This window comes from Schistocerca gregaria, chromosome 2 (assembly GCF_023897955.1).
Source record: "Schistocerca gregaria isolate iqSchGreg1 chromosome 2, iqSchGreg1.2, whole genome shotgun sequence".
NCBI lineage: Eukaryota > Metazoa > Arthropoda > Insecta > Orthoptera > Acrididae > Schistocerca > Schistocerca gregaria.
Window position 1 is genome coordinate 946,523,667 of NC_064921.1, and position 16,020 is coordinate 946,539,686.

General features: G+C 37.5%; 1 protein-coding gene across 1 annotated transcript in view; it reads left to right on the forward strand.

Annotated features, from left to right (window-relative positions):
• The window catches only part of LOC126335406 (uncharacterized), a 219,650-nt gene extending 217,412 nt beyond the window's left edge, over positions 1–2,238 (forward strand). Inside the window, exon 5 of the mRNA XM_049998674.1 lies at positions 1,712–2,238. Within this exon, the coding sequence (XP_049854631.1) occupies positions 1,712–1,993 (282 nt within the window). The 3' untranslated portion in view covers positions 1,994–2,238. The remainder of the gene's footprint in view (positions 1–1,711) is intronic.
• Positions 2,239–16,020: the final 13,782 nt, after the last annotated feature.

Below are 16,020 nucleotides of genomic sequence, written 5' to 3' on the forward strand. Positions count from 1 at the left end.
TGATTATTAAAAATATTTTCAACTTCTGACTTTTTGTTCATAAAGTTTTCTTTCAATTTGATGGTAATACTGTCTTCCTGGGCTCTTGGTTGGCGTGTTTCTCTTTTAATAATATTTCAAATTGTTTAAATTTTATTACCAGAGTTGCTGATTTCAGACATGATACACATACATCTATTAAGACATGTGGGAATGACTTCCATGGTACTAGAGGGAGCTGTAGAGGGCAAAAACTGTAGAGGAGGACAGAGGTTGGAGTACATCCAGCAAATGATTGAGGTTGTAGGTTGCAAGTGATACTCTGAGATGAAGAGGTTAGCACAGGAAAGGAATTTGTGGTGGGCTGCTGGGCTGCATCAAACCAGTCAGAAGACTGATGACAAAAAGAAAAAAAATAGACAGAAACTTGTTGAATAGCTTTGAACTGAAGTACATAACAACACTCTGTATCTTAGACAAGAAGCCAAAGTGCACATGAAAAATATTTTCATGCTTTGTAGTGCAGTCGAATATGTTGCAATTCAGTTGAAAATGATTTTTATTGTCAATGAAAAAAATCATTAATCAAAAATGCACTGAAAAATATTATAAGGATTCCAAGATCCTTAACAGGGTTCCTCCAGACTATGCCATTATCTACTTTACACAATATTCTTGCTATTCAATTCTGCTTTGTAGATATTATATTTACTGTTGTTTCAGGTACAGTGTACACTCTAGTTTCTGAATTAGTTTCTGTAAGTGTTGATTTTGTTTTAATTTGTCATCCATCTGGACCCCAAAAAATTGTACCTAGAGTGTTGCATTTAGTGTATGACTGTTATTAATGTCTACTCCTGGTGCTAGCAGATCATTTTTGCTGTGGCCTGTGACCAGGGACTGTAGTCAGATGTGTGTGAATTGTGCTTGAATGAATGTGTGTGCATTTTCTACATTAGAAGAAGGCTTATTGGCTGAAAGCTCATATGTATGACAATCTTTTTGTTTTCGTTACCTGTAACTCAAGTTCTCCTCTATATGGTGAGTAGCAATCTATCCTTTTCATAATATTGTATTTTTTCAAAATGGGGGCTTTTCTGTTAACTTTTATTAGCTTAAGATTAATTCATGTAAGCTCAAACAATTTATACAAGCTTAACATCAGTAACAACTGCTTCACTTATTAAATATATTCTTGACTCTATTCACATCCCAAAAGGTTCTCCTTTATGATGGAACCCTAAAAACACAATGAATGAATGAATAATACAAATTCACATCATACCCATAAAATGTACACAGTTATTGATAAATACATCTTTGTGTATGCAAATATTACATAACTTTTCTTATTTGGTATAACTGAAGTAAAAACACACCCATCTAATGGAGTAGAAATAACAAACTTCTAAACTGTTGCTAATAATGTTAATACAGACTTCTATGTCATAATATTTATTTTTAAGAAGTAGACATTTAAGTCAGTTGTACTGCATATATGCCTTGTATATTTCTGAACATGAAATTAAAATATGGTTAAATGCATAATAGTAGGATTTTTCTTCTTGCACTCATTTCAGAGAGAAAATGGTTAGCCAATATGCATCTTTTGTAACAAAACATTTAATAAAATCTCTATCACAAACAAAAATCAAAACATGTGTATCTTGTAAAACAGCAGCTGGTAAGAGTTTGAAGTAACTGTTTATGTCAGTTATGTTCCTTTTTTCAGGTACTGCTGAATATATCATTTAGTAAAAGAGATGATGATCCAAAAGGCTGTGATGTGGTCCTACAAGAACTGGATATACAACGTTTGGAGGGAATAAATTTGAAGCTGACAGGCTTAGGTCCTTTTAATTGGCTCCTGTCACGTATAGCAACATGGCTTACGAAACATTCTCAGGATAAAGTGGCAGACGTTGTTGAAAAGGAACTGGCTCAAATTGCAAACAAAGAACTTCAAAACATACCTTGTGATGCTGATTTTATAACTGCAATAAGCATGCTTTGAGTCTGAACACCCATCAGTGAACTGTCTTAACAAATACTGACATGTGAATAATTGGGTGCCGACTGTCCCCATTCTGAGAACCAGGACAAAGAGTAAATACAAAGTAGACTGCAGGTATCCAGGTTGGAGAAAATTGCTGTATGAATGTGTTGCATCTGTCATTACAAATCTCATGTTTTATCATTAATCAACATACAAAAACATTTGTCTTATACATTGAAACCAAATAAATAAGTAAAATTGTGTGTTCCTATATTTTTTTTGATGTGATTATATTTACTTGATGTAATACAATATTTCTTGTTCTCATAATGGGCTCAATCCCAGCTGAGCATGATTTGTAACAAAAGTGTGCTCTGTTTCACTTTTTTAAAGCTCTTTGATACATTTTTTTATTTATGTCACATCACTTATACATCCCAAATATCTCTTACACAGTACAACATTTGAACATAGAAAACCAGCTCCAAGTTTTAAAATGTATATGCACAACACTTCAGACAAGCCACATGGTTTAATTCTTGCTGTTTGGTGCAAATTTCTTAACTGCTTTTACATATTCACTTTGTGAGTAACTGTGCAATGTCCAGCAGAGATTACTTTTACTGACATTGCTTCAACCCATTGACACTGTAGTGGAACAGGACAAGACAAGGCTGAAGAAAAAGAAGAAGAAGACAATGAAGACTTTTTCAAAGTACATTCAGTACCTTTCTGTTAGTACCTGCTCACTGATATTTTTCAGCATTTCCATTACATTCTCCTGCAGGTCAGTCAAAGTTATAACTAGTGTACAGCTGGTAGTTGTACACACTTAGTGTTCCTTGTCAGTCTGTTTTCATATTGATCCCACACACTTAAGCAGTATAGTCCACACTAGTACATCATAAAAATATTTTCTACAAGTTGTTTCCATAAGAGCATACAAAAATGCAGTAGGAGATAGAGAATGCTCCACTGAACATTTTGAGGTAGGGAACCTGGGGTCGGAGAAGCTCGCTTAAGGTGATATGGAAGTAAATTTGTCAACTGCTCTGTCTAGCATTACTGTTTTCCAGCTTATTTACTACTAACTTGCATACAAGTTTACACATGCTGTGCTGTTTATTTACATTTACATTCTTTATTTCCTGCAAGGAAACAAGGAGGAAAGCCTGATTATAAGAAAGTCATGATGCAGGTTTTGTTTACTTTACTTGTCCATAAGATGGCTCTGTTGTGTTTTATTTACATTGTCCCATAACAGAACGTGCTATGGATCTATGACAGACCCATTCATTACTCAGTGTTATTCAGAGACTTGCAGTACAATAAGATGGAGTAGTATTGGTACAGTTTCTAGAACTCACTGACATGCTTCTTGTGTATGGGGAAGTACATCGCTGTGCTCCCACTGCTGAAAGGCTGTGCAGGGAACAATTTGCTAACAGGCATTGTCCATCATGAAGAGTGTTTATTACTCTTGATCAATGAATGCAGGATACTGGTTAATAGAAAAGAAGAAAAGAGGGACCTTGCAACATGAGGACTACTCGCATACCCAATTTTGAAGAGCACTACAAGTACTCATCATACTGCACATGAAATGGGCACAGCACATGCTAGCATGTGGCAAGTACTGCACAAGCAACAATTACACCCATATCACCCACAGCGAGTTCATGCAATGCTTGTGACTAACTTTGCACCAACAGTAACATTGTGTCAATGGTTGCTACAACAACGGATTGATTGACCTGATTTCCTCCAGCTTGTGCTGTTAACTGACTTGGTCTCATTTGATCATAATGCTACTCTGAACAGCAGTAATAGCCATGTGTGGGATGCGGAAAACCCATGGGATGAGGAAAACCCTGATGCTGTAGTAGAGTCACACCATAAAGTATGTTTTGCTGTGAATATCTGGGCTGGCATTGTAGGCAACAGTCTCATTGGGCCATATCTTCTACCTGGCCATTGGAATGGTCACCTGTACTTGAGATTCATGCAAAGAGTTCTACCTGAGAGTTGGAAAACATACCCTTGGCTGTTCATGAGAGGATGTGGATACAACATGACAGCGCACCATCTCACTGCAATGTCAATGTCTGAAACCATCTGCGGTTTTTTTTTTTTTTTTTTTTTTTTTTTTTTTTTTTTTTTTTTTTTTTTTGCCTGGTCACTGGATTGGAAGGGGAGGTCCTATTCCATAGCCTGCAAAGTCACCTGACTTGAATCCCCTTCATTACTTCCTATGGGGATATCTAAAGTCACTTGTATGTTAGACTCCAGTGGATACAGAGCTGGAATTAGTTGTCAAAATTGTAGCTGCTCGAGACGTGCTTTTAAACACACCAGGGATATTTGTCAGGGTGCATCAGAATCATGTTTACCAGTGTCATGCTTGCATTGAGGTTGATGACCATCAGTTTCAGCACATTTCATAAGATACAGAATAAATGGTATGTTCAGTGTGTAAATAATGGCATTTGCAGTTAACTAAAAATAATGTAAATAAAAAAGTACACAGTAATGTGATTTTATTCCTATTATCTCCTTAAGTTGGCTTCTCTGACCCCATGTTCTCTACCTCAAATTGTTCAGTGGAGCATCCTCTATGTCTTGTCAAATTTTTGCAAGCTCTTACAGAAACACTCTGTAGAGAAGTTTCAGTATCTTACAAATACAGGGTGTCTCAAATCTTTTGGATCAAATTTAAGCAGGTGATAGTGGGTACACAACTGATTATATTAAGATAGGGGAAGTAGTGTTTGGAAATGCATATTTGTTGTGTTATTGACATGCATGGAGTGCACCACATAACACGAATGTAGCTCAAAGTAATTGTTCAAAGTGACGGCTGCAAGTCTCAGAGCACACATGCCAATGGCGCATGAAGTTTCGCTGCATTCTCTTGAACAGTAGTGTCTGTTGCACCAGGAGACAGGCAGCTTGGACTTCAGCAATCAGGTCTTCATCCACTTCTATGGGGTTTCATATACCAATTTCTTGATGTAACCCCAGAGTAAAAAGTCCAAAAATGTGAGATCCAGCGATCATGCTGGCTATGAGACAGGATCTCTGCTCCCAATCCAACAATGAGGATACATGTTGTTCAGGTGTTCACAGGCATTAACATCAATTTGGGCTGGTGTAATGTCAGTTGAAACAACACTCTTTCATGGACAACAAAGGGCACAGTCTCCAAGAAGTGTGGCAGAAGTTCTAGCAGGAACACCACATGACATGGACCTGTCAAGTGCAAAGGCAGCAAATTGGCTCCTATGAGCTGATAAGTGATCTTGGGCAAAGCCCACCCATACATTCACAGAGAATCATTGCTAGGGGCTATCAATGAGGGTACTGTGGGGATTGTCGTCACTTCAGTCATGGCTGTTGCAGCTGTTGGAAACACCATCACGGGTGAATGAGACTTCATCTGTGAACAATAAAAACTGTAAAAAGTTCAACACTACAACATTGTGATGGATAACCCATTGACAGAAGTGAATTTAGGGCTCACAGCCCATTGGTTCAACTATTTGCACAAGTTTTTTTATGACAGGGGTGTAATACCTGTTTCCACCAGTGCTCTCTACAATGTATCCTCTGAAGTTGCAAAAAAAGGTCATCAGTCCCCTAGAACTTAGAACTACTTAAACCTAACTAACCTAAGGACATCACACACATCCGTGCCCATGGCAGGATTCGAACCTGCGACCATAGCGGTCTCGCGGTTTCAGACTGTAGCACCTAGAACCACACGGCCACTCTGGCTGGCTTGAAGTTGCATTTCCCAAGCAAGTTGACAGGTGCTTATTACTGGGTGGTTGGCCACACAACCCAGCGCCATCTCCTCAAAGTATGGTATTTGGACATGTCTTTGACAGGAACCTTGGCAAGCTATCTGTGGTGTGAATGACCTTGTCTCTCATAAGTTAGTATCAACACAGTCTCTGTACATTTGTGCTGAATTATTAGCCACATTCTGGTGCACCATACATTAAATGTATGTCTGCCAACTACAACATTCCATCTTTGTCTATGCATCATGCAATGTACACAGTAACACATCTCACTACGGACAACATCACAAGCTACGTGATGCAATGGAGAACTGATGCCAGGGATAGTGATATCCATGAAGCAGAAATTAATGCGCTGGTGTGGTTCATGCAGTTGTCACATGACACACATGCTATGAGCTAAGTTGTGTACAGTATATTTGTTTGGTGGTCAATGGTTTACACTGTTTATCACTCGCTACCTGTTCCAGTGTACAAGAGACCTGGGTTCTTTGCAGGAGTGCAGCAGAACTGCATAAGCCTTTGCAACACATGCACTGAGACCGGCAGTCATTGCTTTGAACAATTACTATAAGCTACATTGCTGTTATGTGGTATATGCCCATCACATAATAAATATGCATTTCCATCCTTTGGTTACCCATCTCAGTATAATTGGTTGTGGACCCACTACCATCTGTTTCAATTTGACCCAAAAGGTTTGAGACACCTCGTATAACAAAGCCTGCTGCTTTTTGCTTTACCCATTACTTAGGTTTTCACTACGTTTTCTCTACATGGAAAGCCACATTTGACTCACACATGAAGATCTGCCAGAGGAATAGTATCCTGATAGCATGATCTGTATTGTTGTAAGGGCCTTTCATTGTGAAGGCCATAAAGTGTGTATGGAAATAACCAGAGCAAAATAGTTTAATAACAGAATGTAGGGTCTCACAAAATACTATAAAAAGAGAATATATTTATTTATTTATTTGTCCAGATAAATCTCTTTTTAAGTACATATGTTGTACACAGGATATTGGACAGAAAACCTTTTTAGCTATAGGATTTTCAAATGTCAAACATAAATTTTATAACTTTTTATGACAAATTGGATCTATACAGTTAATAATTACAAATTTTTGAAATACTGTACATTTATAACTTATTTCTACAGTTAAAGATACAAATTACATTTTTTATTGCATAAGATACTGTGAGACTGAACAGTAGCAGTTTTTCAAAAGGTAGGATGTCACAGACTTTTTAAAGCTTTGTAGTTCAGTAAGAGATTTTATATGCCTTGGTAATCTGTTGTAAAGTTTTATTCCTGCATTACATACACCTTTTTGGCATAATGTGATGTTACAATGATTAACATGTATGTCACTGTCTGACCTGGTACTGTAATCATGGACACTTTTGTTTTGAGGAAAAGGGTTTTCTTTTCTCAGTATGCTTTTTTTGACATGCATGACTACTTCCAGTATATAAATGTGGGGAAGGGGTAGGATCTTTAGATCTTTAAAGAAAGGTTTCAATCATTTTCTGCTGCTCACTTGTTTCATTATTCTTATAATTGCCTTTTGTTTCCTGAAAACTGTTATGGCCTGATGTACATTTCCCCAGAAAATGACACCGTACTTCAGTATTGAATGTACACGAGCAAAGTATACAGCCCTAACTGTTTCTGCACTAGTACTGTTGCAGAGAATTCTTACCACATAGCTCATTTTTGCCAGTTTTGAATTTAGGGCTATGATTTGTTCCATTTAAGATTTTCCTGGATATGAATCCCAAGAAATTTAGTTTCATTGACAGCACTATTGTTTTGGTTATCTATACATATTACAGGTTGTGCTGGTTTTTATTTTGATCAGTGTGGAAATTCATGAGTACCGTTTTTGGGGATTAACTATTAGTCTGTTTCTGGTAAACCATTCAGATACTCCTTTTGTAATATCTTTTGCAGATTTTTTTCATTGTTCCCTTCAATCAATAGACTGGTGTCATCTGCAAACAGTACTGGTTCAGAATCCCTAACGTGTGATGGGAAATCATTAATGTAGACCAAAACAAGAAAGGGACCTAAAATGGAGCTCTGTGGAACACCATGACTTAGTCCACATGGTTCTGAAAGGTGTACCTGGAGTTCATTTTCTTCCATGTACTTAATTTCAGTTATCTGAGAGTGATATTCCAAATATGAGTTTATCCACTGATTTGGCACACCTCTTACACCATATCATTCAAGCTTCCTCAGGAGTATAGAATGATCAATCACATTAAAAGCTTTTGTTGGGTCCAAGAATAAACCTGAGATATTTCTGTGGTTGTCCACTGTATTTAAGACATGGTTTATCAGATTGAAAGTGGCAGTTTCAATTGATCTCTGTGGTCTGAAGCCATGTTGACATCCAGAAATAATATTATTCTTGTCAAAGAATGTAATTTTGAAAGGAACACTTTTTCAATAATTTTCGAAAACCCTGACAATAGAGACAGAGGCCTATAGTTACCCATACATTGATGATCACCTTTTTTATATAGGGGTATTACTTTTGCCATTTTCAGTTGCTGAGGGAAGACACCACATAATAAGGATGAATTGCATATGTCCAATAAAGGTGAAAGTATTTGTCTTGCTGTTATTTTTATAATATAATCTTGAATATCATCGATACCAGTTGAATACTTACTCTTCAATGAATTGATGGTATTAAGAAGCTCTGCTGGGCTTACTGAACTGAGGCACATGGATATATTATTTATTTCAATAGATGAAAGTTCTTTCCATGTTGTATTAGGTGAATAGTTGCATAGTAGGAACTGAAACTGTTTGCAACTTCCCTAGGGTCAATGACATTCTTGCCATCATGTGATATCACAATATTTTTGTGAGTTGTCTTCTTCCTCGTAAGATCCTGCACAGCTTTCCACATGGACTTCGTTTTATTGGATGACTTCATAATATATTTGTCATTTTCCTTCATTTTTGCCTCCTTTATGACGTGTTTCAAAACTAGCTTGTATTTTTTGAAATAATTAATAAATTTTTGACTGCTGTGAGTTTTTGACTGCAGAAAAAGTTCCCGCTTCCTTTTACAAGATACTCTGATGCCTGGTGTAATCCAGTTTTTGAATCTATCTGTGCTTTTGGAAATAACTTTCCTTTGTGGAAAAGCTATGTCAAAATTTTGCTTGAAAATGTTCAAAAAATGTTCCATCTTTTCGTTAGTATTAGAGGTATCATATACTTCTCTCCAAGATTGTTCGCTGATTAGGTACTGGAAGTATTCAATATTTTTCCCACTATAAATCCTTCTATGGATTACATTTTCTATACTGGGCGAAATGTGATTTACAGGTATGGTCAGTAATTGCGAAAGGTGGTCACTATAGCTAGTATCAAAGTTTTGTGATGTACACTTGTATATGTTTACACATACCTGATCAAGGAGAGTGACACTAGTTTTAGTTACATGTGTTGGAGAGCTAACAGTAAGACAAAGATTGTACACTTTTATAATATATAAAAACGTTTCCCCGTGGCAGTTATGGCTCAGAAAGTCAATATTAAAATCACCACATAGTACCACTGTTTTCCCAGTTGTCTTAAGTTTGCCTAAAGCAAGGTCCAATTTTTTGAAAAAAACACTTATGTTGCTAACAGGACATCTATACACACATAAAATAATAGTGTTTTCAGACATTAACTCAACAGCTGAGATTTCAAAGTCTTTTTCACAACCAAGTTTGCAAACAGATGTTATACTCTTATAATCTACATTTTCTTTTACATATATACAAGTTACCCCATGTTTTAATTCCATTCTACAAAAGCAGTTTTCAACATTAAAATGTAATATTTTTAAGTACTGAAAATACTCATTTTGTAACCAATGCTCACAGAAACATAACACTGAAACATCTTTCCATTCACTATTGAGGAGTATATTTATTTCATCATCTTTGTTTGTTAATGACTGTACATTCTGGTGTACAATCTTCAGTGTATTTGCCATTTAATTCTGCATCACAGTCTACTTCCCCAAAAAATGTCTCAACCTTTTTATAAGACATCGCATCTTTCTTTATGACCCATTTGTGGAAAGTACTTTGGACTGCTTCTATATTAGGCCTATTGTGACTCCAATTTGCTAGACCACAGACTTCTTCAACCAAAACTTGTTTCCCACTGTGATTTAAATGAAGGCCATGGCTGGTGTGCATTGACCTGTCTAACATGCTTTCATTTATTAATTTCACATACAGAAACTTTTTGCATACAATAACTATCTATTTGTTTACTCTTTCTATTAATTTATTTACACATGCCAAGAAGGAAGGTCGTATCTATGTGGTTGATTTACAACAGCTACATTTGTGTTGCCTAATTTGGGTAGCACACTTTCAAGAACAGTGATGAGTTCACTATCTCTGGCAACATCATTCGTACCTGCACAAATTACGACACAGTCTTTTGGGTTACGGTTTTCATGTGATTTTACCACTGTTTTTGTCACTTCTGCAATGCCTGCTCCTGGTTTGACAAAGGCTTGGACACTTGCGTTAGTTTGTGTATCTGCTACCTTTTCTGCTATCTGACGTCCATGATTATCGGTAAAAATCAACACTTTTTGTTCTTTTTTGGACACTTGAGGCCAGTCGACTGATTTTTTTAATCATATTTCTTAGTTTAGGATGCGACATGCGCGAAAAATTTAGAGTACACGGCTGTTGTTGTTTGTAATTATTATCTGGACTCATATGTTCCTGATTGACATTGTTTGTGGAATCACGTTTGTCATTATAACTATTTGATGCACTTACTTTATTATTTCCAAGTTTTGTACTGGTTTCCACAGTAGTTCTTCCTTTGAGTACATCACTCGTAGCCGATATTTCTTCCAGGTTCAGACGATGCTCTGTTTGTTGAGTTTTACAGCCAAGATGTTGCAGCTGTTTCTCCAATAAGGCTACAGTCCTTTTAAGTTCACTGATTTCACTGTTTTTTGCAGTTAAAATGAGACGACAGTCATCGCAATATTTACATGTCGATGTCACTGAATTTGCATTTGCCCCGGTTTTTTCACTAGATTTTGATCTTGTAATGATTTCGTTTACGGTTTTTGCTTTAACTTCGCAGCAGTAACATTTTCCAGGTCGAACAACGATACTTTTTTTCGCACTGAATACATAAAGACTCATTCTTTTTTTACGTTTTTCGCGGAACTCCATTTTCGTGAACCTTTTTTCACCGCCATCTTGAAAAAAAAAGTCCTGTTGGGAGAGATCTGAATTCTGTGAAGGGGCTATCAAAGCATGTAGTGTAATCATAATGAAAGATTGAGATAAGCTTAGCCATTTGAAACATTGCCAAAGCAATAGCTGAACATGACTACAGCCTATGAACAGTGACCAATTAAAGTACTACCCTTTAACTTTTATATAACTCAATACTGTGTACTTTTAAACAAATAAAAATTACCTATTGGCACCAGATCGTTGACCTTAATGATTATGACCTAGTTATAGCCTCAGAGTCTAGAGATACAGAGAAAATGACAAAGGGTCAGAGCATTACAAGCCTAAATGTTCTCTCATGTTATGGTTTCTCTGGAATGTAGAGTATGACTGAATGAAAGAATTACCAGAAATGTAGTTTCTTTTTCTTTCTTTCCACAGAAATTAGAGTTCCATTTTGAAGCCCTGTTTCATTTAGCATATCAGATATCCAATAATGCATACACATTACAGACTGCTACTATCAAGTTATCCTAAAGACAGTAAATGTAACATATTGCGTAGTGTGTTTACACTTTATGGCGTGCACCGCAGCTATAACGATTATAAAGCTAACTACTGACAAACTTATTTGTGCACTGTTATACAGTTATTAAATTTAATAGTTTCAGTGGTGTTTTGTGCTGTTTGTGGTGAAATAATGATTTAATGAACTTTTGGAATCGTTCACTCACTGTGTTTTTTAGAGTTTTCTGTGCGTTTAAGTCATTTAGTAAATTGTGTGCTTTAGTTTTCAATTGATATTTCTTATTGTTTCTAGTGAAATATTTTAGTAAAATTTTCATTCAGTGTTTTAACATCGTTTAGTGTTCCAGTGGCCATTTGAATTTTTTGGTTTCAGCTAATAATTTTGTGAAGTTTTGTTGGTATTGGTATTAGCTATGATGTAGTATTATTAGTAGAAGTAGTGGCTTTCTTGGTTGGCAGAGAATTTTGAGACCATTATTGTTAGTTCTATAAATAGTTCTACTGGTGTAACTGACTTTGGTAATGTAGGCGTATAGCTTTTTCAGTAACTGTAAAATTTTACCATGAGTGAGAAGTGTGGGCTCTGTCATAGGTTTGTGAGTAGTAGGTTATGGTGTGAGATTTGTTCAAGGTATTTTCATTGGGGAGGGGGGGGGGATGCAGTGGAGAAGCCAGTGGTCATTTCAGTGAGATCTTCTCCTGAGAATGCAGAATCTGTAGTAGAAATAAATTGATAGAGGAGCAGGAGCGTAAGATCTGTGCCCTTCAGGTGCGGTTACAACGCGCAAACGAGGAACTAGGTAGGGTGAGGAGGGTGAAGGCTGGTGGGGAATGGGAACTGGTAGTTGGCAAGAAGGCAGCTAGGAAGAGGAGAAGAGGTATTCAGACAGTTTTACTTTGCGTATATGCAATAGATTTGACCAACTGTCACAGCTGAGTGGAGAGGAGCCTCTTGTAAATGTAGATGCAGCAGTCCTAAGCAATTAGGAGGCCTAGGTTACTTGCAAAGTCTGGTAGAAAGAAGAAGGTTCTGCTGCTAGCTAGTTCTCACAGTAGAGGTGTGGCCCGGCATTTGTAGGAAGTGTTGGGGAGTGAGTACCAGGTCACGAGCATTGTGAAGCCTAGTGCAGGTTTAGCTTAAGTGACTGACAGCATAGGGGAGTTTTGTAGGAATTTTATGAAGGAGGATCAGGTAGTGATAGTGGGTGAAGCAAGGAACACTCTTGATAGGGACAGGGAATACGATGTGGGTGGTGACCTGGCAAAGGTGGCTGCTCAAACTGGTGGCACTAATGTGCATTTCGTGCAACTGTTTCAACTTCATGATCGGCCTCACCTTAATACGGCATTAATTTGGGGCTGGGGAGGGTGCTGATAGCAGAGGGCATGGGTCACACCTCAATGGTGCCAGTTGGGTCTATCAGTAGATCGGATTTCACGAGACATGGCCTGCATCTCAATAAGTATAAATAAATTGACAATTCAGGGGCTTCCTTTACCAGGATACAGATTACCTAGCTGTTTCTCAAGGAGTTCCTTGCCAGTTGGGGAGTGGGTATGTATGTAAAAGCAGTATTCCAGCTCAAGCTGGAGAGGGTTCTTGATACACTTTGTAGGAAGTACCAGAAACTAGTTATATGTGGTGACTTCAGTATAAATTTTGTATACGATGGTGCAAGAAAGAGGATGTTGGTAGATCTCCTAAATTCATATGATCTGATGCAGACTGTGTTTTTTCCAACTGGTGTGCAGGGGAACAGTAGCAAAGCCATAGACAATATTTTTATTCATTCTTCATTATTAGATGGCCATTCTGTTAGTAAAAGAGTGAATGGCCTTTCACACCATAATGCACAAATTTTAACACTAAAAGGCTTTTGTACCGAAACCAATCTCATATTTAATTACAAACTATGTAGGAAAGTTAATCCAACAGCAACAGAGAGTTTTTTAAACCTTGTCAAGGAACAAGAGTGGCAGGATGTTGATAGTGGCGATAACATAGATGATAAATACAATGCTTTCCTTAACAAATTTCTCCTGCTCTTTGAGAGTTGCTTTCCTTCAGAACATTCTAAATGGGGTTGTTGTTGTTGTTGTGGTCTTCAGTCCTGAGACTGGTTTGATGCAGCTCTCCATGCTACTCTATCCTGTGCAAGCTTCTTCATCTCCCAGTACCTACTGCAACCTACATCCTACCGAATCTGTTAAGTGTATTCATCTCTTGGTCTCCCTCTAAGACTTTTACCCTCCACGCTGTCCTCCAATATTAAATTGGTTATCCCTTGATGCCTCAGAACATGTCCTACCAACCGATCTCTTCTTCTGGTCAAGTTGTGCCACAAACTTCTCTTCTCCCCAATCCTATTCAGTACTTCCTCATTAGTTATGTGATCTACCCATCCAATCTTCAGCATTCTTCTGTAGCACCACATTTTGAAAGCTTCTATTCTCTTCTTGTCCAAACTATTTATCATCCATGTTTCACTTCCATACACGGCTACACTCCAAACAAATACTTTCATAAACGACTTCCTGATACATAAATCTATATTTGATGTTAACAACTTTCTCTTCTTCAGAAACGCTTTCCTTGCCATTGCCAGTCTACATTTTATATCCTCTCTACTTCGGCCATCATCAGTTATTTTGCTCCCCAAATAGCAAAACTCCTTTACTACATTAAGTGTCTCGTTTCCTAATCTAATTCCCTCAGCATCACCCAACTTAATTCGACTACATTCCATTATCCTCGTTTTGCTTTTGTTGATATTCATCTTATATACTCCTCTCAAGACATTGTCCATTCCATTCAACTGCTCTTCCAAGTCCCTTGCTGTCTCTGACAGAATGACAATTTCATCGGCGAACCTCAAAGTTTTTTTTTTCTTCCCCATTGATTTTAATACCTACTCCGAATTTTTCTTTTGTTTCCTTTACTGCTTGCTCAATATAGAGATTGAATAACATCGGGGAGAGGCTACAACCCTGTCTTACTCCCTTCCCAAACACTGCTTCCCTTTGATGTCCCTCGACTCTTGTAACTGCCATCTGGTTGTAAATAGCCTTTTCCTCCCTGTGTTTTACCCCTGCCACCTTCAGAATTTGAAAGAGCGTATTCCAGTCAACATTGTCAAAGACTTTCTCTAAGTCTACAAATGCTAGAAATGTAGGTTTGCCTTTCCTTAATCTATTTTCTATGATAAGTAGTGGGGTCAGTATTGCCTCACGTGTTCCAATATTTCAAAGGAATACAAACTGATCTTGCCCGAGGTTGGCTTCTACCAATTTTTCCATTCGTCTGTAAAGAATTCACGTTAGTATTTTACATCTGTGACTTATTAAACTGATTGTTCGGTAATTTTCACATCTGTCAGCACCTGCTTTCTTTGGGATTGGAATTATTATATTCTTCTTGCTCACCAGATGGTAGAGTTTTGTCAGGACTGGCTCTCCCAAGGCCGTCAGTACTTCTAATGGAATGTTGTCTACTCCCAGGACCTTGTTTCGACTCAGGTCTTTCAGTGCTCTGTCAAACTCTTCACGCAGTATCGTATCTCCCATTTCATCTTCATCTACATCCTCTTCCATTTCCATAATACTGTACTCAAGTACGTCACCCTTGTATAGACCCTCTATATACTCCTTCCACCTTTCTGCTTTCCCTTCTTTGCTTATAACTGGGTTTCCATCTGAGCTCTTGATATTCATACAAGTGGTTCTCTTTTCTCCAAAGGTCTCTTTAATTTTCCTGTAGACAGTATCTATCTTACTCCTAGTGAGATAAGCCTCTATATCTTTACATTTGTTCTCTAGCCATTTTGCGCTTCCTGTTGATCTCATTTTTGAGACGTTTGTACTCCTTTTTGCCTGCTTCATTTACTGCATTTTTATATTTTCTCCGTTCATCAACTAAATTCAATATTTCTTCTGTTACCCAAGGATTTCTACTAGCCCTCGTCTTTTTACCTACTTGATCCTCTGCTGCCTTCACTACTTCTTCTCTCAAAGCTACCCATTCTTCTTCTACTGTATTGCTTTCCCCCATTCCTGTCAATTGTTCCCTTATGCTCTCCCTGAAACTCTGTACAACCTCTGGTTCTTTTAGTTTATCCAGGTCTATCTCCTTAAATTCCCACCTTTTTGCAGTTTCTTCAATTTTAATCTACCGTTCATAACCAATAGATTGTGATCAGAGTCCACATCTGCCCCTGGAAATGTTTTACAATTTAAAACCTGGTTCCTAAATCTCTGTCCTTGCATTATATAATCTATTTGATACCTTCTAGTATCTCCAGGATTGTTCTATGTATACAACCTTCTTCCATGATTCTTGAACCAAGTGTAACTATGATTAAGTTATGCTCTGTGCAAAATTCTACCAGGCGGCTTCCTCTTTCTCTTATTAGCCCTAATCCATATTCACCTACTATGTTTCCTTCTCTCTGTTTTCCTACTCTCGAATTCCAGTCACCCATGGCTATT